Genomic DNA, 24,800 nt, shown 5'->3' on the forward strand with positions numbered 1-24,800 from the left:
ACCCTACGTGAGCGAGTACGGAGAAAACGGAACGATTTGTGGAGAAAAAAGTCATGGATCCTTCACCAAGACAATGCCCCAGCTCACAGTGCGTTGTCAGTGAAGACGTTTTTGGCAAAACATAACATACCCATCTTAGATCATCCACCCTACTCACCTGATTTGGCCCCCTGTGACTTTTTTCTTTTCCCTAAAGTCAAGGCAGCTTTGAAAGGAACTAGATTTGAGACTGTTGAAGCAGTAAAAGAAAAAGCGACGGAAGTAATGTATGGACTTACCGAAAATGATCTGCAGCATTGCTATGAACAGTGGAAAATTCGTATGGAGCGGTGTAGAGACCGAGGAGGAGAGTACATTGAAGGAGATAGCATGAAATTGTAAATAATTGTAAATAAATGTTTTTTCCAGCATCATTCCGGTTTTTTTCTAGCCGCACCTCGTACATCGCCGTTGTACAGACCCTCTATATACTCCTTCCACCTTTCTCCTTCCCCTTCTTTGCTTAGAACTGGGTTTCCATCTGAGCTCTTGATATTCATACAAGTTGTTCTCTTTTCTCCAAAGGTCTCTTTACTTTTCCTGTAGGCAGTGTCTATCTTACCCCTAGTGAGATAAGCTTCTACATCCTTACATTTGTCCTCTAGCCATCCCTGCTTACCCATTTTGCATTTCCTGTCGATCTCATTTTTGAGACGTTTGTATTCCGTTTTGCCTGCTTCATTTACTGCGTGTTTATATTTTCTCCTTTCATCAATTAAATTCAATATTTCTTCTTTTACCCACGGATTTATACTAGCCGTCGTCTTTTTACCTACTTGATCCTCTGCTGCCTTCGCTACTTCATCCCTCAGAGCTACCCATTCTTCTTCTACTGTATTTCTGTCCCCCATTCCTGTCAATTGTTCCCTTATGCTCTCCCTGAAACTCTGTACAACCTCTGGTTTATTCAGTTTATCCAGGTCCCACCTCCTTAAATTCCCACCTTTTTGCAGTTTCTTCAGTTTTAATCTACAGTTCATAACCAATAGATTGTGGTCAGAGTCCACATCTGCCCCTGGAAATGTCTTACAATTTAAAACCTGGTTCCTAAATCTCTGTCTTACCATTATATAATCTATCTGATACCTACTAGTATCTCCAGGATTCTTCCATGTATACAACCTTCTTTCATGATTCTTGAACCAAGTGTTAGCTATGATTAAGTTATGCTCTGTGCAGTATTCTGGCAGACGGCTTCCTCTTTCATTTCTTAGCCCCAATCCACATTCACCTACTATGTTTCCTTCTCTCCCTTTTCCTACTCCCGAATTCCAGTCACCCATGACTATTAAATTTTCGTCTCCCTTCACTACCTGAATAATTTCTTTCATCTCATCATACATTTCATCAATTTCTTCATCATCTGCAGAGCTAGTTGGCATATAAACTTGTACTACTGTAGTAGGCGTGGGCTTCGTGTCTGTCTTGGCCACAATAATGCGTTCACTATGCTGTTTATGGTAGCTTACCCGCACTCGTATTTTTTTATTCATTATTAAACCTACTCCTGCATTACCCCTATTTGCTTTTGTATTTATAACCCTGTATTCACCTGACCAAACGTCTTGTTCCTCCTGCCACCGAACTTCACTAATTCCCACTATATCTAACTTTAACCTATCCATTTCCATTTTTAAATTTTCTAACCTACCTGCCCGATTAAGGGATCTGACATTCCACACTCCGATCTATAGAACGCCAGTTTTCTTTCTCCTGATAACGACGTCCTCTTGAGTAATCCCCGCCCGGAGATCCGAATGGGGGACTATTTTACCTCCGGAATATTTTACCCAATAGGACGCCATCATCATTTAACCATACAGTAAAGCTGCATGCCCTCGGGAAAAATTACGGCTGTAGTTTCCCCTTGCTTTCAGCCGTTCGCAGTACCAGCACAGCAAGGCCGTTTTGGTTAGTGTTACAAGGTCAGATCAGTCGATCATCCAGACTGTTGCCCCTGCAACTACTGAAAAGGCTGCTGCCCCTCTTCAGGAACCACACGTTTGTCTGGCCTCTCAACAGATACCCCTCCGTTGTGGTTGCACCTATGGTACGTCCATCTGTATCGTTGAGGCACGCAAGCCTCTCCACCAACGGCAAGGTTCATGGTTCATGGGGGGAGGGGGGGGGGGGCGGGGCGAATACAGTACCTTGTTAAAAAATCACAATAGGGCGAAGTGTACTTTGGAAAGGCGAATGAGATATACACTGAATCCACTTAACTGGCGATCAAACTACTCTGAACAGCTGTGGATATTGTAATGGCTTCTCACTGAATGTGAGTGGACACCGGCTGGGAAACTTGGTGCTACTAGTTAAAGAAGGTTAGAAACTGTGCAAGCTAAAACTGCGTAGAGATTGTCGCTTTACTTTATGCTAGGATTGTCAGGATATACAATTTTACTTAAGAAATTTCATCGCTTTTATTCGCAGTAATGTCTACCTGCCCAATTACATCGGTCTGAAGGTTTCAGCCTAATAACAGGGCGCTGTTTATTTAAGATTTTCACAGAGCTGAAGATACCAACAGCGAAACTGGTACTTCGAGGCAACTTGTTTGAACCCAAGTAGTTAGAGCCTCTGTCGAGAAAGCGCAAACACGGAGGCCGGCCTGTGTGGCCGGGCGGTTCTAGGCGTTTCAGTCTGGAACCGCGCTACCGCTACGGTTGCAAGTTCGAATCCTGCCTCGGGTATGGATGTGTGTGATGTCCTTAGGTTAGTTAGGTTTAAGTAGTTCTAAGTCTAGGGTACTGATGACCTCAGATGTTAAGTCCCATAGTGCTCAGACACATATGAACCATTTTTGCAAATACGGAAAGTACAGGAACTTTTAGGAATATTAAAAAAATATTATATTATAACAATGTTTCGTAGCCGGCAGTTGGACAGTTGCCTTTAGTTCGTTTTGCTCAAATATCTTGACTGGAAACCTACCCAGAAATTGGGAAAATTTGATTTTTCGGTTTTTGTACTACAGTAGAAGAAACTTTCCTCTTTAATATAACGTACAGTATGCATGTATATTTTATGTTCTTTGATCTTAAAGTTTTTTTAGATATATGATATCACAATCTAAAAGAATTAGGTACCCTATTTTTTCAGATATTCTTCTACTATGTTCGGAAATTCCCGTTACAAACTTCTAGGACTTGTAGAGTGGAGTGAGTACATAATATTTGTAATAGGAACCCATTCCAGAAACCTCATCCAACTACGCTGTAGTGTCAAAGTTGTAGGTGCCAGCACCTGTAAATGTATGTATATGCGGGGTGATTGCGTCATGATGTTACGAACTTTTTAGGATTATGGTGAAGGATAAATGTATCAATTTGAGGTAAGGGTCCCTGTACTGGAAACGAACGAGCCGAAAGTTATAAGCGAATACCGTTCTGATACCTCTGACACGGGACTACATGTACTGGTACTCTTGTTGCCAAGATTGTAGGATAGGCAACTTTCAGAGGTGGTAGTGTGGACCAAAACAAGAAAAAAACATCCTGTAAACATGGTCTCTAAAATGCATACCTGAGGACTTAAGAGCACTTGCTCATCTTCGATGCTGTGAAAAACGTCTCCTCTATTCTACAAGTGCTCTTAAGGTGTGAGTTGTAGAGCCCATGTTTACTAGTTTTTTTTCTTGTTTTGGTCGATACTGACACCTCTGAAAGTTGCCTATCCTACAATCTTAGGGACAAGAATAACAGTACCTGTAGCCCCAGTGTCAGAGGTATCGGAACGGTTTTCACTTACAACTTTCGAATCGTTCGTTTCTGCTACAGGGATCCTGAGATCAATTTGATACGTTTGTCCTTTCCCGTCATTCTAGAAAATTTGTAATATCATCACGGAATCATTCTGTATATAGCAAAATTTACACGTGCCGGCGCCTATAACTTTGACGCTCTGTAGCGTCTTTGGATGATGTTTCCGGACATGGGTTCTTATAACAAAACATTGTGTACTCACTTCCCTCTACGAGTCCTTGAAATGTGTAAAGAGAATTTCCATACATCCTATATATCAGAGAAGCACCTTCCAACACTACCTGCTATTGTTTCAGTTTCAGATCGAGAGCTTCAAGAATAGAGCAACATCTTTTCCCTTACTTTATGAATTGCATTGTTGGTTTAATGCAAACATGATGCATTTCAGCAATGGGCTTTATTAAAAAGATGAAGCTTCCAGGAAGGTGCATAAGTAACAAAATAATGACAGTTTTTTGTTATAATGCATGCAACACTATTAACAGTAGGGAGCTCATGTGTGATCAGTGGAAAGTGGGAACAAGCCGCGTGGATCTGAGGACTATGACTGTTTCTAATCACATTGTTCACATTCTCGTTCTTATTCTGTGTCAGACAAATCTCTAAACATTGGATTTATAATTGCCATCGCAGCTTTTGACAGACTGTGGGTATGAGCATTAACATGCTGTCATCTATGCTATATTTATTTGCACTAACTATCTGTTGTACATGATCCACGTGAAGGTTGAATATTAGTAGAAAGACATATTGAACTCTACACAATTTGACTATGTTATGATATTGAGACGTATAAGATAGTAAATATTATTCACTATTGTGTGGTCTGAAAAATAAAAGTTAAGTCCTATGAGAGGAAGAGGATAATTGGAGGAAATAGAAGGATTTGAGGAGGCAAGCGAGACAGAAGGAAGCTGTTAGCTAGTGATTCAGAAAATTCATCCTTTGTTTGTCATAAAACAAATATTTTCAGATAAGACAAAATTTCGATGTTTGGTCATCATATCTATTTAGACCTTAAGAGTTGCTCACTACATGCTTTTAAAAGAAGTCTGGAAGAGTTGCGTGAAGTGCCGTTGTTCAATTTAAACATATGTCCAATTTCATTGTGTTTGTATTATGTGTACATTCTGGAGTGTTGTACGATAGTATTAATAAAAACAATGATAATAATAATAGATCATAATAGGTTTTCCTAGCAAACCTTCAAATATCTTGAGGAAAAGAAAGTAAGAAACACCTAGATTCAACACTTTAGGAAAGATTTTGAAAGAAATAACAGAAGAAGAAGGTATGTTGTAAAGAGAGATTTTTAGGGAAAGGTTTTAAAAGTGGGAAGATTCCAACGCAAGAGGGAACTGAAAACCGGTTCAAAGTTGTCTGAAGACAAGAACAAGAAACACAGTGAAACGATGAAGGAATATTAGAAGTAAATGCCGGCCGCGGTGGCCGTGCGGTTCTGGCGCTGCAGTCCGGAACCGCGGGACTGCTACGGTCGCAGGTTCGAATCCTGCCTCGGGCATGGATGTGTGTGATGTCCTTAGGTTAGTTAGGTTTAAGTAGTTCTAAGTTCTAGGGGACTGATGACCTAAGATGTTAAGTCCCATAGTGCTCAGAGCCATTTGAACCATTTTAGAAGTAAAAGGAAAGAACAACAAAGGATTAGGAATTGAAATTCGAAGGTACTTTCTAGAAGGTCTTAATGCGATAAAAATAATAATAATAATGTAACAGTGTTGATGCAGCTTTTAGATATTTGTTAAAGGACACTTCCAAACACCATGAGTGGCAGTTACAACGTTTATTAGGCAAGCCGGTATTCGGGTGTGTCATCCATCTTCAGAGACATCTGACTTTTATTGACGACGGACTATACATTTGAATATCATCCTGCTTAGCTGAGTGGTAACATGTTTGCCTCCCATGCAGCGTGCCCGTGTTCGATTACAGGCCGGGTTGGAGATTTTCTCCGCTCGTGGACTGGGTGTTGTGTTGTCCTCATCATCATTTCATCCTCATCACCGGCAAGCAAGTCGCCCAGTGTGGCATCCACTGAAATAAGACTCGCCCTCGGCGGCCGAACATCCCCGGATGGGGCCTCCCGGCCGACAATGCCATGCGATCATTTAATTTTCTTATACACTTTAATACCGGTTTAGCTAATAAACATTATGAATTCCGCTCGTGGTGTTTAGAAGATGTCCTTTAACAAATAGTAATAGTGATGATAATAATAGTGATAACAATAATTCGCACATTTTATATAGCTCCGTCATAATTCGTCAAAAAATAGATCAACATTAAGGTAAGATGGTGAAACAATTATTTCAGTTTTCCAGCCATAAAAAATTATCTGAAAAATAATTTCCAGGATACTGAAACTCCTTTGAAAAAAGATGTCAAACATATTCACTATGGTTCTTCAAAAACATATCTTTACGGTGCATGTGATGTAACAGAAAATATTCCTTAGATTTAACAAGTGTCCACGTCCTCCTAAGGTAAATGCCGGGATTTTAAGGAGGTGGCTCCTCATCGTTCGAAAATATTTGAAAAAGCCAATGATTCACCGTCGAGAGCTGATGCTAAAAATTTATTTATTACGTAATCAGTTTCGGTTCACTGACCATCATCAGGTATCACAAAATATTTATATCAGCTTACAAGACAATATAAAATCATTGCCGCCAAAAAATATAAAATCCATGGCAATACTGCTGGATTATGCATTTATGTTTCTGAAGGTGACAGGGGTAAAATACAGGGAGCGAAAGGCTATTTACAATTTGTACAGAAACCAGATGGCAGTTATAAGAATCGAGGGACATGAAAGGGAAGCAGTGGTTGGGAAGGGAGTGAGACAGGGTTGTAGCCTCTCCCCAATGCTATTCAATCTGTATATTGAGCAAGCAGTAAAGGAAACAAAAGAAAAATTCGGAGCAGGAATTAAAATCCATGGAGAAGAAATAAAAACTTTGAGGTTTGCCGATGACATTGTAATTCTGTCAGAGACAGCAAAGGACTTGGAAGAGCAGTTTAACGGAATGGACAGTGCCTTGAAAGGACGGTATAAGTTGAACATCAACAAAAGCAAAACGAGGATAATGGAATGTAGTCGAATTAAATCGGGTGATGCTGAGGGAGTTAGAAATGAGACGCTTAAAGTAGTAAAGGAGTTTTGCTATTTGGGGAACAAATGAACTGATGATGGTCGAAGTAGAGAGGATATAAAATGTAGACTGGCAATGGCAAGGAAAGCGTTTCTGAAGAAGAGAAATTTGTTAACATCGGGTATTGATTTAAGTGTCAGGAAGTCGTTTCTGAAAGTATTTGTATGGAGTGTAGCCATGTATGGAAGTGAAACGTGGACGATAAATAATTTAGACAAGAAGAGAATAGAAGCTTTCGAAATGTGGTGCTACAGAAGAATGCTGAAGATTAGATGGGTTGATCACATAACTAATGAGGAGGTATTGAATAGAATTGGGGAGAAGAGGAGTTTGTGGCACAACTTGACTAGAAGAAGGGATCGGTTGGTAGGACATGTTCTGAGACATCAAGGGATCACCAATTTGGTACTGTAGGGCAGCGTCGAGGGTAAAAATCGTAGAGGGAGACCAAGAGATGAATACACTAAGCAGATTCAGAAGCTTGCACAGGATAGAGTAGCATGGGGAGCTGCATCAAACCAGTCTCAGGACTGAAGACCACAACAACAAACAACAACATTTTTGACGCCTCCGATTTTATATGAATGTTCAAGCTGTTGTAAATATTTTATGATACCTGATGATGGTCCGTAAATCAAAACTGATTGTTCAATAAAGAAATCTTGTCAGCAGCTCTTGGCAGTGTATCATGACGTTTTTCAAATACCAGGATGGTTTCTTAGAAAAAGACGCGGCCGATTTCCTTTCCCAACCTTTCCCCAATCCGAGCTCGCCCTCCGTCTCTACGTGACCTTTCCCTCTTTTTATGCTGTACTAGCTGCTGTGCGACCGTGCTTCCTACAGGTGCCTCTGGGAGTGGGCGTGGCGTTCGCGGCGCAGTACAAGGGCACGGGCGGCGTGTGCTTCGCGCTGTACGGCGACGGCGCGGCCAACCAGGGCCAGATCTTCGAGGTGTACAACATTGCCAAGCTGTGGGGGCTGCCCTGCGTCTTCGTCTGCGAGAACAACGGCTACGGCATGGGCACCAGCGCGGCGCGCGCCTCAGCCAACACCGACTACTACACGCGCGGAGACATGGTGCCCGGCATCAAGGTGCGTGCGTACTGACTCTCCCACATCCCAGTCCACTCTGATACACCGTGGACCACGCCCGCGATATCTCGCTACGGCACAAAATACTTTCAGGCACCTTAAAAGTCTGCCGTGGACAGAGACTGAATCCGGAAACTTTCTTCTCTAAAGTATTGAAAGAATAAGGTAAATAATGGCAAAAGATAAGTTGTGAGGATGCATCGTGAAACGTGCCTTGTTATCTCAGGCGGTACAAGCATTGATCGCGATAGGCAAGTTACTGGGCTCGAGGCCCAATCTGCCACTCAGTTTAAATCTGCAAAGACGTTTCATAGCAATTTTTGAGAACATTTCTCTCGGAATACAGCGATTTTTTTTTACTACTTTAAAAGGAACATGAGCAGCCACAACCGCAAGAAACGTCTTTTCTTTTAATGCTGTTATCGGTTTCGGTCTGTTTTAGACCACTTCAGACCTCACACCATGCTGGTAGGCGGTGGTTTTGAACGGAGCAGGCGCTACGACTCCGCCATCATGTTTTGAGGTCTGAAGATCGTCTAAAACAGGCCGAAACAGGTAACCTCATAAAACAGAAGTTTCTTGCTATTGGGACGGCTCATGATCATTTTTAAGTTTCATAACGGTGTATACTTTGCTGCAGAGTGAAAGATTCATTCTGAATATGCCAGCTGCTTCACAGAAATGATGCAGATTCTCAGTGAAAATGTGGTAACATCTACCCACACTATCTGATCAGCAGTATCCAGACACATATTCGTGGACATTAATGTGGGTTGTACCCACCTTTTGCCTTTGTAACGGCTTGGATCCGCTGGGGACACTTGGAATGCAGTGTCGCAATGTCTGTGGACAAATGGCATCCCATTCTTCCAAAAGTGGAAATTGGGTCTAAATATTGAACAGTGCGAGGTCATCCACAGAAGTACTAAAAGGAAGTCCTTAAATTTCTATTACACGATGAGTCACACAAATCCAAAAGCTTCCAGTTCAACTAAATACTAGGCATGAGTAGTGAAAACAGAAGACGGCTAGAACTAACCATGAATGCCTGTGTGCGTTACACCTGCAACATTCGCCGATATGACCATGTTAGTGCTTCATACTCCCAGCTAGGGTGGCTGCGGCTGGACAAATTGCGTGACTACCACACTCTACGTCTACTTCACCGACTCCTCGTCGCGCAAGCACCCCAGTACCTTGCTTCAGAGATTAAATACCTTTCATGCCATCACAATCGAAACACGAGGTCACTCTTATTTAGTATCCTAATTGTTCCCACTCACAAAACAAAAACTTTTGCAAACTCCTTCTCAGTTACCGCTGTCCGCCTCTGGAAAATACTGCCACTTACCTTGCGAAAAATTAAATCCCCTGCTGCTTTCAAGAAGTTGAAGCATTTCCTACTATCATCCTCATAACATTTTCCACAAAATTAATGTACAAGGCCAGTCCTCTCCTCTGTCAAATAGCAAAGCTAGTGTCTCCTATCTTGCTCCTTTCTCTTCTTCCTCTTCATCTACCTCTATTAGCCACGCAATCTTCTTTTCCTATAGATGAAAGGACACCTGGGTGGAATGCTGTTTTTCGCCGGCAACACTTTTCGTAGAACAACGTAGAGTCTCAGACCGGTTGGGAGACTTTCATTCCTGCTTTCTCCTGGGAAGATCGATGGGTTTATCGTTAAAAATTTTATCGATAAAAGTTTTTTCTTCTGCCTTTAATGGGGTGGAAGTATGGTCGCCTAACGCCACTCGACGTGAAGTAAGGACTTGTCTCTCTTGGAAGGTGGAAGGTTGGAAGGAAGTCCACTAACTTTTCTACAAAAAAAAAAAAAAAATCTTTAAGTGGCAGTTAAGGATGCTGTTTTCTAGAAATGTTGGATGTGAGACAACGACCCATTGGGTAACATAGAAAGGTATCTGAGTAATGGGAGTTTTGAGCTTGGTCTTCTCAGAATTGTATGCCTCGGAAGGAAGCCCATTAGGTGACTTATAAGACAACTGCTAGTGGGGGCGTTAGATCTCTCTTTAAAAAAACTTCATTGGCCAGCTTTTAACGACGTGGAGTGTCCGTTGCATGGGTTTTGTGCAGAGCAGTGGGGAAAGACAGAATCTCTTAGACACACTGGAGGAGAACGAGGAAGTGGGCACTTCCAGCGGGATGTGAAAGCAGACGCTCCAGGCTCTGAAACGTGGTGAAGCAGTGGAGAGAGCACTCGTATTTCTGAGGGACAGTCGATCACACGTCGGCTAAATGATTAGCAGCTGTCAGGAGACTCTGCAGTACCCAGGACTCGATGCTCCAACTCATCAAGTGTGATGAGACTCTCGCAGTGAAAGTTAACCGGGAAGAAAGACAGTTAGGCATTTTTTGCGGCCTGTTGCACCTAAACGTAATTAGGTTCCGCGATCTAACAACTGATCAGAGGTTCGAGGTCTCGTCCATAGCCGAGCAGACTGTTTTGCATGAGTGCTTCATATGACTTTCTGGCCTGATCGGGGTACTCACTGCACAAGCGTTCACAGTCATGTATTTTCGAGAATGACCTATTGAGATGATGGTCTTTCTCGATCGACTTGTTCTTTGTAGACTGTCTGCGATTTAAGTTCGTTGCAATGTTCAAAATTAGTAGTTGCTCTCACGTTGATGTGTAATTGTTGCTTTCTTGAGTATACAGGGTGGTCGGAAATTCCCGTCACAAACTTCTAGGACATGTAGACGGTAGAGAATACATAACATTTTGAAGCGGCCACACTCGTGCCAGTAGATCTTCCTCTGTCTCTACGGGTGTCTCATAAATTAGGCTCTTCAAACGACCCCACAAGAAGTAGTCCATAGGGGTTAAATCCGACGATTGTGACGGCCACGCGGTTAGACCACCACGGCCTATCCATCTTTCACCATACCGTCTGTTGAGATATCTCCGGACAGTCAGTGAAATGTGAGGTGGTGCTCCATCATGCTGGAACCACATTTCCTGACGGACATTCAATGGCACAGCTTACAAGAACGGGTCCATTGCGTGTCGTAGGAAGACTAAGTATGCGGGACCCGTGAGCTTGGATGGAAGGAGGTATGGTCCAATCACATGACCGTCCAGAATACCTGCCCACACGTTAATTCCAAACCTGTCTTGAAATCCCTGAACATGCGTGGCATTAGGGTTTTCGTCCTCCCAGACATGGCTATTTCGAGCACTCAGAACACAATCCCTTGTGAACCTACATTCATCTGCGAAGAGAACTCGACGTGGAAACAGGGGCGCGTCGATACGACGGTGCAGGAACCATGTACAGAAGGCGACGCGCTGTGGAAAGCGTGCTGGACCCATAGCGTGTGCCCTTTGTAAGTGGTACGGATGTAATTGTTGGTGGTGCAGGATGTCCAAGGCTGTACTGTGACTAACAGCCATTGCACACGTAACTGTTCGCGATCTCTTTGGCGGGATATCTTCAGTGCGACGCAGTACACCTCCAAATTCGGGAGTGCGGCGCCGCCGTGGAGCACCACAGTCCTGTCTCCTCACGGTGAAGGTACCCGTTTGTCGTAGCCGTTGTGTAACTTGGGCAAACAGTTTGTGCGATGGAGTGTGACGGTGTGGAAAACGTTCGTGATACAGCCAACTAGCAGCTCTTCCGTTACCTCCAGCTTCGCCATACACAAGGAGCATGTCTGTGTATTCCGCAAACGTGTACTGCATCATGTTTCCTCTATCGGTGATGCACAGGTATTGACTCGGTCTCACAGCAAAGCGGACAATAAGTGATATCTGGAGATCGTTTGACGTAGTACATTTCATCGTGTGGCCGGCCGAAGTGGCCGTGCGGTTAAAGGCGCTGCAGTCTGGAACCGCAAGACCGCTACGGTCGCAGGTTCGAATCCTGCCTCGGGCATGGATGTTTGTGATGTCCTTAGGTTAGTTAGGTTTAACTAGTTCTAAGTTCTAGGGGACTAATGACCTCAGCAGTTGAGTCCCATAGTGCTCAGAGCCATTTGAATTTGAACTACATCGTGTCTACCCTGTTGCATACCAGGACAGGGAACTCTGAGACGTTTCTCTTGCCCTAAACTGACGTTGACGAGGTACACATCTGAACTGAAACTGTCGTAGAACGGAAACGATACGATTACGCACATGGGTCCCTATTCAAAATGTTATGTACTCAGTACCCTCTACATATCCTAGAAGTTTGCAACGGGAATTTCCGACCACCCTGTACATATGCTTAGAAGCAATGTTTGTAGGAAATGGGGTTGGACCAAGACTTTTAATTCGGTATTTATATGAAACCTCCTTTTAGTTATTGAACCTACAATGTTTTTTGTAAAGACAAACACCCGGGACTCATTATGAGGTCCATTCTGTTTATATCATTCAGTCTGCTGCGCGATGAAATCATTTATGTGTCGGAGTTTGTGGGTAGTGATTTGTCTCTCTATCAGTCCAATCGTTGCAGATCACTTTTGCAGCCACAAAGGTAACTTGCTCGGTTGGCATCTTACATTTGTTAATGGAGAATTACGCTCACAAAATGGAATGACCCGTCTAGAGTCCTGACCTGAACTCAATGGAACGTCTTTGGAATGAATTAGAATGTCAACATCGCTCCAGATCCAAGCGTCAACACCACTGCCTTATCGGGTTTGGGTTCTTGGGAAAGAATGGACTGCCACTCCTCCACAGACATTCAGACACCTTACTAAAACATTAAAAGGGTGCACATTAGAGATCAAACTGTCACAAAGGCGCAGGGTGTACAAACCCCATACTAATATCCACTAATAGGTATCCAGATACTTTTGAACACTTAGTCTACATGTTACTGAAACAGAATTAGTACAAGTGAAATGCATGTTATCTCTACCTGATGCTATCGCATACTGATTTTGCAGTATGTTAAATTTCGGTTCAATATATTTGTGCGGTACCTTGGATTAATTTCTTATCCAACATGTGGAGCATGACGGTGTAGATTCCATAACAGTAATAATTACTTGGAATAAAATTACAGCACCTGTTGCACTTTTATTTTCGATGACCACGGTCGGTTTCGGCCACCAAAACCATTTCCCACTAGTTGTGAGTGTATCATCACGGAAGTACACCGACACATCACCACGACCAGCTTCGGCCATCAAGGCCATTTTCCACTGGTTTGTATCATCATGGGACTACACAGAAAGATCACCAAGGTCGGTTTCGGCCACCAAGGCCGTTTCCTACTGGTTGTGAATGTATCGTCCCGGGAGTACACAGACAAATCACCATGGCCAGTTTTGGCCACCAAGGCCACTTTCCACTGGTTTTGAGTGTATCATCATGAGACTACACAGAAAGATCACCAAGGTCGGTTTCGGCTACCAAGGCCATTTACTACTGGTTGTGAATGTATTGTCACGGGAGTACACAGACAAATCACCATGGCCAGTTTTGACCACCAAGGCCATTTTCCACTGGTCATGAGTATATCATCATGAGACTACACAGAAAGATCACGAAGGTCGGTTTCGGCTACCAAGGCCATTTCCTACTGGTTGTGAATGTATCGTGTACACAGAAAGATCACCACAGGCAATTTAGTAAATCGTAATTTCACTGTAATTTAAAATAGTAATAGTACAGTAAATATACACCGCCGCACAAAGAAAGTTGGCACTCAGTGTGGGAGGAGGAAACGAAATGAAACTTCGTACATCGAGAGCATATGTGATGTTACTGCAGTGGTTAAAAAATGGAGTCCAGTTTAAAAAGAACTTGGCAGTACAGGCACACTTATCAGTATGTCATTGCACTCCATGTAGCCTGGATGCATCCACTGATTCGGTTGGGAAAGACACCATAAATCTGTTGTATCCCCCTCCTGAGGCAAGCTGGCATACAACTGTTGTGAGTGGTCCTTGATGTACTTGACGCTGGCACTGGGATACTGCACGTGTTCTGTCAGGGACAGATCTCTGGACATTATTGGCCAGAGGAGTACCTCGACATCACGCACACATACAGAGGCTTCCCGTGTATGGAAGAGCATTGTCCTGCTGAAAAATGGCACCACGTTAATATTGCATGAGAATTAACGTGTGGACGCAGAATGTTCATGACGTACCATTGTGGCGTCAGAGTTCCCTCAGTTACTACCAGCCATGACTAGGTTACACTCGATGACTCCCCACACCATGACAACAGGAGTGACACCGCTGTACCTCTCAAAAGATTGGAAGAATGGGACATCAGCTCTGGTCTGCAGCACTAACCGAAGATGGTCATTGGGGTAGTGCAGAACCGTGAGTCATCGCTCAACGCAATACGACGCCATTCATCGGTGGACCATACTTCTTTATCATGGCAACACACCAAACGTAGCTGTCAGTGTTGCGGTGTGAATGGCAGCCGTCACATGGGACGGCAATTCCCTAATCTGGTTGCTGCTAGTTTCCATCCAATGTTCCTGGAAGTCCATTAATCTTCCTCTGATGGGAGGGGTGTCACAAAGTACTAGGTGCACAATACGGCGATCTCCCTTGCGGTGGTCATACGGATCGACCGGAACCTTGTCGATGAATATGCCTGCCGTCTTATTCGAATGCTACATAAATACGGATATTGTGTGAGTCGACGAGCTGGCCAAATGGAGGCCCACAATGACCCCATTTTTAAAATGCCTGCTGTTGATAATGCTATATCACATAAGTATGTATCATCTCTGTGTCATTGATAGTGCTCACTGAACATATGATATTTTTCACGCACATTATTACCCTACCAAAGGTGGTAACAACACTAAACACACTACCAAAGTGTCCAATTTAAATATGCAGATTGCTTTTCTTTACTTCCAAATAACCGGTTTCAGGTCAGTTCCGCGTCTTCAGATCATTTGTTACAGTTACAGAGTAACTTGTCGATACAGAATTGCAAATTCACTATCAGAACTTTTATTTGTCAGGCAGAATACAGGTTGTTTCAAATATGCTTTTACCAACTCTGGCGCTGGTTCCTTACACCAAAACGTGAAAAAAGTTCATATAAACATATTTCCGAAAATCCTTCATTTTCGAATTATCAATGAAAGTTTGCTGTTCACATAAACTCACAGTAAGTACTCAAAATGTCGTCTTCTTGTTTCTAAGCACACATGACTCGTCGCCTTGTTGACTGTTGCATACTGTCAAATAATGCCTACGGTTTCGAGTAATTCTTCACGCTTCCAAAACACGCTAATGAAGAGTTTCTGCATGCGGGTGGTCTGCTGCTTAGATCAATTCTTTAAGGTGAGATAATAATCCAATAAACTGAGGTCTGTGGAAATGGTCTTCCTCTACCTATCCAACTGTCATGGTATTGGATACCAGCCAGTGCCTCTCGAACACTGAGACTGAAATGTCCTGGGACTCCATCATGCATAAACCACATGTCTCTTTTTATTTGCAGGAGCACATGTTCTAGTAGGTCTTGGAGAGTGTTCTGAATAACCCTGTAAACAACACCTGTAAGACGTGCTGAGAGGACATATGGCTCTACCTGACAGTCACCTACGATTGCAGCCCACATGTTAATCTTAAGTTAATGCTGATGTCTAGTCTGTACTGTAGAATGAAGATTGCGATAAGTTCATATGTTGTGGCAGTAGAAATTTGTTATTTCATCTCTTCCAAACGTTGCCTCATCTGTATATAAAAGTGAAAAAGTGAAGGGGCAAAAACGAGTTGGCAGCCTGAGCAGAAAACCGACGGCAACAGTTCTCTCGTGGTGGATGATCGGCAGATGTAAAGCCCTGTACGTGAAGTACCCTCCATGCTGAATTTGGAGATGTGCGACGTGCCAGGGCCACTTGTCTTGCGCTGATACCTGGCTCTTTTTCTACAGCCCGTAGAACGTGCACTCCCTGGTCAGGCATATGAGCAACATGCGGTCTTCTACGGCCAATAGTCTGTGGTGCTACGGATGCTTTCTCGGCAGCACGACGATACGCAGCACTAAAGACTGGATGACTTTGCAGTCTTCAGTCTGTAAACGCCGTGTGGTACTGCCGTGCAGCCTCGTGTCCATTACCATTCGCGCCCTTGTAGTTTTATGTCTGCTTGCTCACGAAGTGAATATCCTGCCACACTTTAAAGGAGCACTCTGAGTTAAGTCACTATCACCAATACAAGTACACGATGGACTCGAAACGAGACGAGTGACGACTGTAAACAAGTCTCCCTAGCAGCACAACGCCATCGAGGATACAATGAGCCGAACGGGCGCATAGATAGGTGAAGTTGTTGAGCTGTATCTGGAACGCTCCTAAACGCAACTTTCGTTAATAGTTCGAAGCCGGCCGTTTTGGCCGAGCGGTTCTAGGCGCTTCAGTCTGGAACCGCTCTGCTGCTACGGTCGCAGGTTCGAATCCTGCCTCGGGCATGGATGTGTGTGATGTCCTTAGGTTAGTTAGGTTTAAGTAGTTCCAAGTCTAGGGGCTGATGACCTCAGATGTTAACTCCCATAGAGCTTAGAGCCATTTGAACCATTTTGAATAATTTGAAAACGAAGGGTTTTCGGACATACCGGTACACTGAAGAGCCAAAGAAACTGGTACACCTGCAGAATATTGTGTAGGGCCCCGTGAACACGCAGAAGTGCCGCAACACGACGTGGTATGGATTATACTGATGTCTGAATTAGTGCTGGAGGGAACTGACACCATGAATCCTGCAGGGCTGTCCGCAAAATCTGTAAGAGTACGACGGGGTGGAGATCACTTCTGAACAACACGTTGCAAGGCATCCTAGATATGTTCAGTAATGTTCATGTCTGGGGAGTTTGGTGGTTAGCCGAAGGTTTAAACTCAGAAGAGCGTTTCTCGTGCCACTGTGTAGCAATTCTGGACGTATGGGACTCGCATTGTCCTGCTGGAATTGCCCATGTCCGTCGGAATGCACAACGAATATGAATGGATGCAGGTGATCAGACAGGATGCTTATGTACGTGTCACCTGTCAGAGTCGTATCTAGACGTATCAGGGGCCTCATATCACTCCAACTGCACACGCCCCACGCCATTACACAGCCTTCACCAGCTTGAACAGGCAAATGGTTCAAATGGCTCTGAGCACTATGGGACTTAACTTCTAAGGTCATCAGTCCCCTAGAACTTAGAACTACTTAAACCTAACTAACCTGTTGTTGTTGTTGTGGTCTTCAGTCCTGAGACTGGTTTGATGCAGCTCTCCATGCTACTCTATCCTGTGCAAGCTTCTACATCTCCCAGTACCAACTGCAACCTACATCCTTCTGAATCTGCTTAGTGTATTCATCTCTTGGTCTCCCTCTACGATTTTTACCCTCCACGGTGCCCTCCAATGCTAAATTTGTGATCCCTTGATGCCTCAAAACATGTCCTACCAACCGATCCCTTCTTCTAGTCAACTAACCTAAGGACATCAAACACATCTATGCACAAGGCAGGATTCGAAACTGCGACCGTAGCGGTCGCACGGTTCCAAACTGTCTTGAACAGTCCCCTGATGACATGCACGGTACATTCATGACGTTGTCTCCATACCCAAACACGTCTATCTGCTCGATACAATTTGAAACGAGACTCGTCCGACCAGGCATCATGTTTCCAGTCATCAGCAGTCCAATGTCGGTGTTGACGGGCACAGGCGAGGCGAAAAGCTATGTGTCGTGCAGTCATTGAGGATACAAGAGTATGCTTTCTGCTCCGAAAGCCAATATCGATTATGTTTCGGCAGCAATTTGCGGAAGTGTTGCACTTCCGTCACGTTGAACGATTCTCTTCAGTCTTCGTTGGTCCCGTTCTTACAGGATGTCTTTCCGGCCACAGCGATGTCTGAGATTTGATGTTTCGCCAGTTCCTCATATTCACAGTACTCTCGTGAAACGGTCGTACGGGAGAACCCCATTTCATCGCTATCTCAGAGATGCTATGTACCATCGCTCGTGCGCCGACTGTAACACAACGTGCAAGCTCACTTAAATCTTGATAACCTGTCTCTGTAGCAGCAGTAACCGATCTACACTACTGGCCATTAAAATTGCTACACCACGAAGGTGACGTGCTACAGACGCGAAATTTAACCGACAGGAAGAAGATGCTGTGATATGCAAATGACTAGCTTTTCAGAGCATTCACACAAGGTTGGCGCCGGTGGCGACACCTACAACGTGCTGACATAAGGAAAGTTTCCAACCGATTTCTCATACACAAACAGCAGTTGACCGGCGTTGCCTGGTGAAACGTTGTTGTGATGCCTCGTGTAAGGAGGAGAAATGCGTACCATCACGTTTCCCACTTTGATAAAGGTCGGATTGTAACCTATCGCGATTGCGGTTTATCGTATCGCGACATTGCTGCTCGCGTTGGTCGAGGTCCAATGACTGTTAGCAGAATATGGAATCGGTGGGTTCAGGAGGGTAATATGGAACGCCATGCTGGATCCCAACGGCCTCGTATCACTAGCAGTCGAGATGACAGGCATCTTATCCACATGGCTGTAACTGATCGTGCAGCCACGTCTCGATCCCTGAGTCAACAGATGGGGACGTTTGCAAGACAACAACCATCTGCACGAACAGTTCTACGACGTTTGCAGCAGCATGGACTATCAGCTCGGAGACCACGGCTGCGGTTACCCTTGACGCTGCATCACAGACAGGAGCGCCTACGATGGTGTACTCAACGACGAACGTGGGTGCACGAATGGCAAAACGTCATTTTTTCGGATGAATCCAGGTTCTGTTTACAGCATCATGATGGTCGCATACGTGTTTGGCGACATCGCGGTGAACGGACATTGGATGTATTCGTCACCGCCATACTGGCGTATCACCCGGCGTGATCGTATGGGGTGCCATTGGTTATACGTCTCGGTCACCTCTTGTTCGCATTGACGGCACTTTGAACAGTGGACGTTACATTTCAGACGTGTTACGACCCGTGGCTCTACCCTTCATTCGATCCCTGCGAAACCCTACATTTCAGCAGGATAATGCACGACCGCATGTTGCAAGTCATGTACGGGCGTTTCTGGATACAGAAAATGTTCGACTGCTGCCCCGGCCAGCACATTCTCCAGATCTCTCACCAATTGAAAACGTCTGGTCAATGGTGGCCGAGCAACTGGCTCGTCACAATACCTGCAGTCACTATTCTTGATGAACTGTGGTATCGTGTTGAAACTGCATGGGCAGCTGTACCTGTACACGCCATCATAGCTTTGTTTGACTCAATGCCCAGGAGTAACAAGGCCGTTATTACGGCCTGAGGTGGTTGTTCTGGGTACTGATTTCTCAGGATCTATGCACCCAAATTGCGTGAAAATGTAATCACATGTCAGTTCTAGTATAATATATTTGTCCAATGAATACCCGTTTTATCATCTGCATTTGTTCTTGGTGTAGCAATTTTAATGGCCAGTAGTGTAACAACTGCGCCAGACACTTGTTGTTTTATATAGGCGTTGCCGATAGCAGCGTCGTATTCGCCCTGTTTACTCGTACATATCTCTGTATTTGAATACGCATGCCTATTCCAGTTTCTTAGGCGACATCAACTTTCTTTCTTGTTGTGACCGAGCGGTTCTAGGCGCTTCAGTCCGGAACCGCGCAGTTGCTACGGTCACAGGTTCGACTCCTGCCTCGGTCATGGATGTGTTTGATGTCCTTACCTTAGTTAGGTTTAAGTAGTTCTAAGTTTAGGGGACTGATGATCTCAGATGTTAAGTCCCATAGTGTTTAGAGCCATTTGAACCATCTTTCTTGTTTGAATCACACTGTATAAAGAGAATCATCCCCAGTTCTTGCTGGTGGTCGTTACATAGTTTGTTAGTAAATAAAACGATTGAGGTGACTGACTGCGTTGCACGGTGCCTGCAGGTGGACGGCATGGACGTGCTGGCCGTGCGCGAGGCGTCGCGGTTCGCGGTGGAGCACTGCTCCTCTGGCAAGGGCCCGCTGCTGATGGAGGCGGTCACCTACCGCTACTCCGGGCACTCCATGTCCGACCCGGGCACCAGCTACCGGACGCGCGAGGAGATCCAGGAGGTGCGCTCCACCAGGGACCCCATCTCCTCCTTCAAGGAGAAGATCCTCAACTCGGAACTCGTCAAGCCCGACGAGCTCAAGGTGAGCACACCTACCCGTCCACTGTCCTATCTGTCTCCAAGACCAACCACATTTACAATATCAGCAGTCTGTTCACACTGGCAGAAGCGGAACGTGTTACACTATGAAGCATCAGTTCGATATTTTACTAGTTTCTTCACGAGTGCTGATTCCTCGACTACTTGTTTATTGTTTTTGTGGTCTTCAGTCCTGAGACTGGTTTGATGCAGCTCTCCGTGCTACTCTATCCTGTGCAAGCTTCCTCATCTCACAGTACTTACTGCAACCTACGTCATTCTGAATGTGCTTAGTGTATTCATCTCTTGGTCTCTCTCTACGACTTCTACCCTCCACGCTGCCCTCCAATGCTAAATTTGTGATCCCTCGATGCCTCAGAACATGTCCTACCAACCAACCCCTTCTTCTTGTCAAGTTGTGCCACAAACTCCTCTTCTCCCCAATTCTATTCAATACCCCCTCATTAGTTATGTGATCTACCCATCTAATCTTCAGCATCTTTAGCACCACATTTCGAAAGCTCCTATTCTCTTCTTGTCCAAACTATTTATCGTCCATGTTCCACTTCCATACATGGCTACACTCCATACAAATACTTTCAGAAACGACTTCCTGACACTTAAATCTGTACCCGATGCTAAAAAATTTCTCTTCTTCAGAAACGCTTTCCTTGCCATTGCCAGTCTACATTTTATATCTTCTCTACTTCGACCATCATCAGTTATTTTGCTCCCCAAACAACAAAACTCCTTTATTGCTTTAAGTGTCTCATTTCCTAATCTAATTCCCTCAGCGTAACCCGAGTTAACTCGACTACATTCCATTATTCTCGTTTTGCTTTTGTTGATGTTCATCTTATATCCTCGTTTCAAGACACTGTCCATTCCGTTCAACTGCTCTTCCAGGTCCTGTGCTGTCTCTGACAGCCGGCCGGAGTGGTCGTGCGGTTCTAGGCGCTACAGTCTGGCGCCGAGTGATCGCTACGGTCGCAGGTTCGAATCCTGCCTCGGGCATGGATGTGTGTGATGTCCTGAGGTTAGTTCGGTTTAATTAGTTCTAAGTTCTAGGCGACCGATGACCTCAGAAGTTAAGTCGCGTAGTGCTCAGAGCCATTTGAACCATTTTTGTCTCTGACAGAATTACAATGTCATCGGCGAACCTCAAAGTTTTTATTTCTTCCCCATGGATTTTAATACCTACTCCGAACTTTTCTTTTGTTTCCTTTACTGCTTGCTCAATATACAGATTGAATAACATCGGGGACAGGCCAAAACCCTGTCTCACTCCCTTCCCAACCACTGCTTCCCTTTCGTGCCCCTCGATTCTAATAACTGCCATCTGGTTTCTGTAGAAATTGTAAATAGCCTTTCGCTCCCTGTATATTACCCCTGCCAATTTGAAAGAGAGTACTCCAGTCAACAATGTCAAAAGCTTTCTCTAAGTCTACAAATGTTAGAAACGTAGGTTTGCCTTTCCTTAATCTATCTTCTAAGTTAAGTCGTAGGGCCAGTATTGCCTCACGTATTCCAATATTTCTACGGAATATGTTATTAATATTGTGAGTTCTGGTGCAGGTAAAGTTTAGAAAATAAAATACGTTGCGAAACAGAAGGAATCACACATATGCTGTTGATATTCTCATCTTCCGAGACATCTAACATGTTCTCAGGCCTGTACATCTACATCTACATCTACATTAATGCTCCGCAAGCCACCCAACGGTGTGTGGCGGAGGGAACTTTACGTGCCACTATCATTTCCTCCCTTTCCTGTTCCAGTCGCCTATGGTTCGCGGGAAGAACGACTGCCGGAAAGCCTCCGTGCGCGCTAGAATCTCTCTAATTTTACATTCGTGATCTCCTCGGGAGGTATAAGTAGGGGGAAGCAATATATTCGATACCTCATCCAGAAACGCACCCTCTCGAAACCTGGACAGCAAGCTACACCGCGATGCAGAGCGCCTCTCTTGCAGAGTCTGCCACTTGAGTTTGCTAATCATCTCCGTAACGCTATTACGCTTACCAAATAACCCTGTGACGAAACGCGCCGCTCTTCTTTGGATCTTCTCTATCTCTTCCGTCAACTCGATCTGGTACGGATCCCACACTCAAGTATAGGTCGGACGAGTGTTTTGTAAGCCACCTCCTTTGTTGATAGTCTACATTTTCTAAGGACTCTCCCAATGAATCTCAACCTGGTACCCGCCTTACCAATAATTAATTTTATATGATCATTTCACTTCAAATCGTTCCGCGCGCATACTCCCAGATATTTTACAGAAGTAACTGCTACCAGTGTTTGTTCCGCTGTCATATAATCATACAATAAAGGATCCTATGTATTCTCAATACATTACATTCGTCTATGTTAAGGGTCAGTAGCCACTCCCTGCACCAAATGCCTATCCGTTGCAGATCTTGCTGCATTTCGCTGCAATTTTCTAATGCTGCAACTTCTCTATATACTACAGCATCATCCGCGAAAAGCCGCGTGGAACTTCCGACACTATCTACTAGGTCATTTATATATATTGTGAAAAGCAATGGTCCCATAACACTCCCCTGTGGCACGCCAGAGGTTATTTTAACGTCTGTAGACGTCTCTACATTGAGAACAACATGCTGTGTTCTGTTTGCTAAAAACTCTACAATCCAGCCACACAGCTGGTGTAATATTCCGTAGGCTCTTACTTTGTTTATCAGGCGACAGTGCGGAACTGTATGGAACGCCTTCCGGAAGTCAAGGAAAATCGCATGTACCTGGGAGCCTGTATCTAATATTTTCTGGGTCTTATGAACAAATAAAGCGAGTTGGGTCTCACACGATCGCTGTTTCCGGAATCCATGTTGATTCCTACAGAGTAGATTCTGGGTTTCCAGAAACGACATGATACGCGAGCAAAAAACAATGTTCTAAAATTCTACAACAGATCGACGTCAGAGATATAGGTCTATAGTTTTGCGCATCTGCTCGACGACCCTTCTTGAAGACTGGGACTACCTGTGCTCTTTTCCAATCATTTGGAACCTTCCGTTCCTGTAGAGACTTGTGGTACACGGCTGTTGGAAGGGGGGCAAGTTCTTTCGCGTAATCTGTGTAGAATATAATTGGTATCTCGTCAAGTCCAGTGGCCTTTCCTCTGTTCAGTGATTCCAGTTGCTTTTCTATTCCTTTGAAACTTATTTCGATGTCAGCCATTTTTTCGTTTGTGCGAGGATTTAGAGAAGGAACTGCAGTGCGGTCTTCCTCTGTGAAACAGCTTTGGAAAAAGGTGTTTAGTATTTCAGCTTTACGCGTGTTACCCTCTGTTTCAATGCCATCATCATCCCGGAGTGTCTGGATATGCTGTTTCGAGCCACTTACTGATTTAACGTAAGACCGTACGCGTACTCTCCTGTTGCATCTCGAGTGACTTGTTATGTCTTGCACTCTTATTTCAATAGGAAATGTCTGGCGGCTATTTGGAACATAATAATCAGTATCGTTAGTTCTGTATCTCTACAAGATCAAATAATCAACAACAGGCTTCAATGCATATGACGTGCCTGAAGAAATTTTCTCGCCGGACTGAGGCCATTCTCAAGGCTAGCTGTTGTGTCGGACGATGTGACGTGTTCCTTGCACGGCCCCCTTCTGTGTCGGCAGGAGATCGAGACGAGGGCGAAGAAGGCGGTGGACGAGGCGACGCTGAAGGCGAAGGCGGACCAGGAGATCGGCCTGGACGAACTGGCCAGCGACGTGTACGCCAGCCCCCTGGAGCCCATGGTGCGCGGCACCGTGCCCTGGTCGCCCGTGGCGCACAAGCGCGTCGGGCCCGCCGTCAACATCAAGTGACGCGGGGGCGGCGGGGGCTGGCCGCCCGCCGGGCGCATCATCGTCGCCTCGGAGTGAGGTGGCCGCCGCCCCCGCTCCGCAGACATCTCCAGACATCGCCCGAGTGGGCGGCTGTCGCCCGCCGGGGATCCACTGCCACGTACTGCCTGCCATGCAGCTGACGAGCTAGTACATCACCAGTAAAGCTGTCCACTTTTTCGTCACTTTACCGTTCAGTGTCTTATTTAAAACTTGTAATTTGTAAATAAATGGAATCTTTGTACCTTACACATCGGTTATTTCTGTCAGCCTTCTTTCTTCTACCTTTGTAGGCACAGTACCTTTAAGCTTCCTGTCAACAAATAAACTTACTGATAAAAAAGACTGGAGCACCTAGACGGGGAAGGGGAAACTAAACTTGACAGGTTGAGACGCTACGTAATGTTATTTCAATACTTACCAAATCGAGTTAAATTTACAAATAATTTTCCAGTACATTAAAGTGGGGCAAGATTGCGCACTTAAGGTTTAAATAGCGATATACTGAAGGAAACGTCACAAATTACAATTATATTTTAACTGGCATTTCATCTGAATTTTGCCTGTTATATGACAGAGTCCGAAAGTCATGGAAGCAATTTAAACTGTAATTCGCACTTAGTAAAAAAAGTAATGCAAATGCGCAGTCTTACCCGACCGTGGGGTAACATACCTTGTTTCTCAGCATATAACAGTTACTGTTGACACGATATTTGACCTAATGAATAAATCTGGGCCTGTCATCAAAAACATGCAAAAA

At 44.6% G+C, this 24,800-nt stretch overlaps 1 protein-coding gene across 1 annotated transcript in view; it reads left to right on the top strand.

Moving 5' to 3' along the window:
• Positions 1–24,289, top strand: part of LOC126253301 (pyruvate dehydrogenase E1 component subunit alpha, mitochondrial-like) — a 108,874-nt gene extending 84,585 nt beyond the window's left edge. Inside the window, exons 5-7 of the mRNA XM_049954532.1 lie at positions 7,817–8,065; positions 19,943–20,191; positions 23,834–24,289. Coding sequence (XP_049810489.1) covers positions 7,817–8,065; positions 19,943–20,191; positions 23,834–24,022 — 687 coding nt within the window. The 3' untranslated portion in view covers positions 24,023–24,289. The remainder of the gene's footprint in view (positions 1–7,816; positions 8,066–19,942; positions 20,192–23,833) is intronic.
• The last annotated feature ends 511 nt before the right edge of the window (positions 24,290–24,800 follow it).

Source organism: Schistocerca nitens, chromosome 4 (assembly GCF_023898315.1).
Source record: "Schistocerca nitens isolate TAMUIC-IGC-003100 chromosome 4, iqSchNite1.1, whole genome shotgun sequence".
In the NCBI taxonomy this organism is placed as follows: Eukaryota; Metazoa; Arthropoda; class Insecta; order Orthoptera; family Acrididae; genus Schistocerca; species Schistocerca nitens.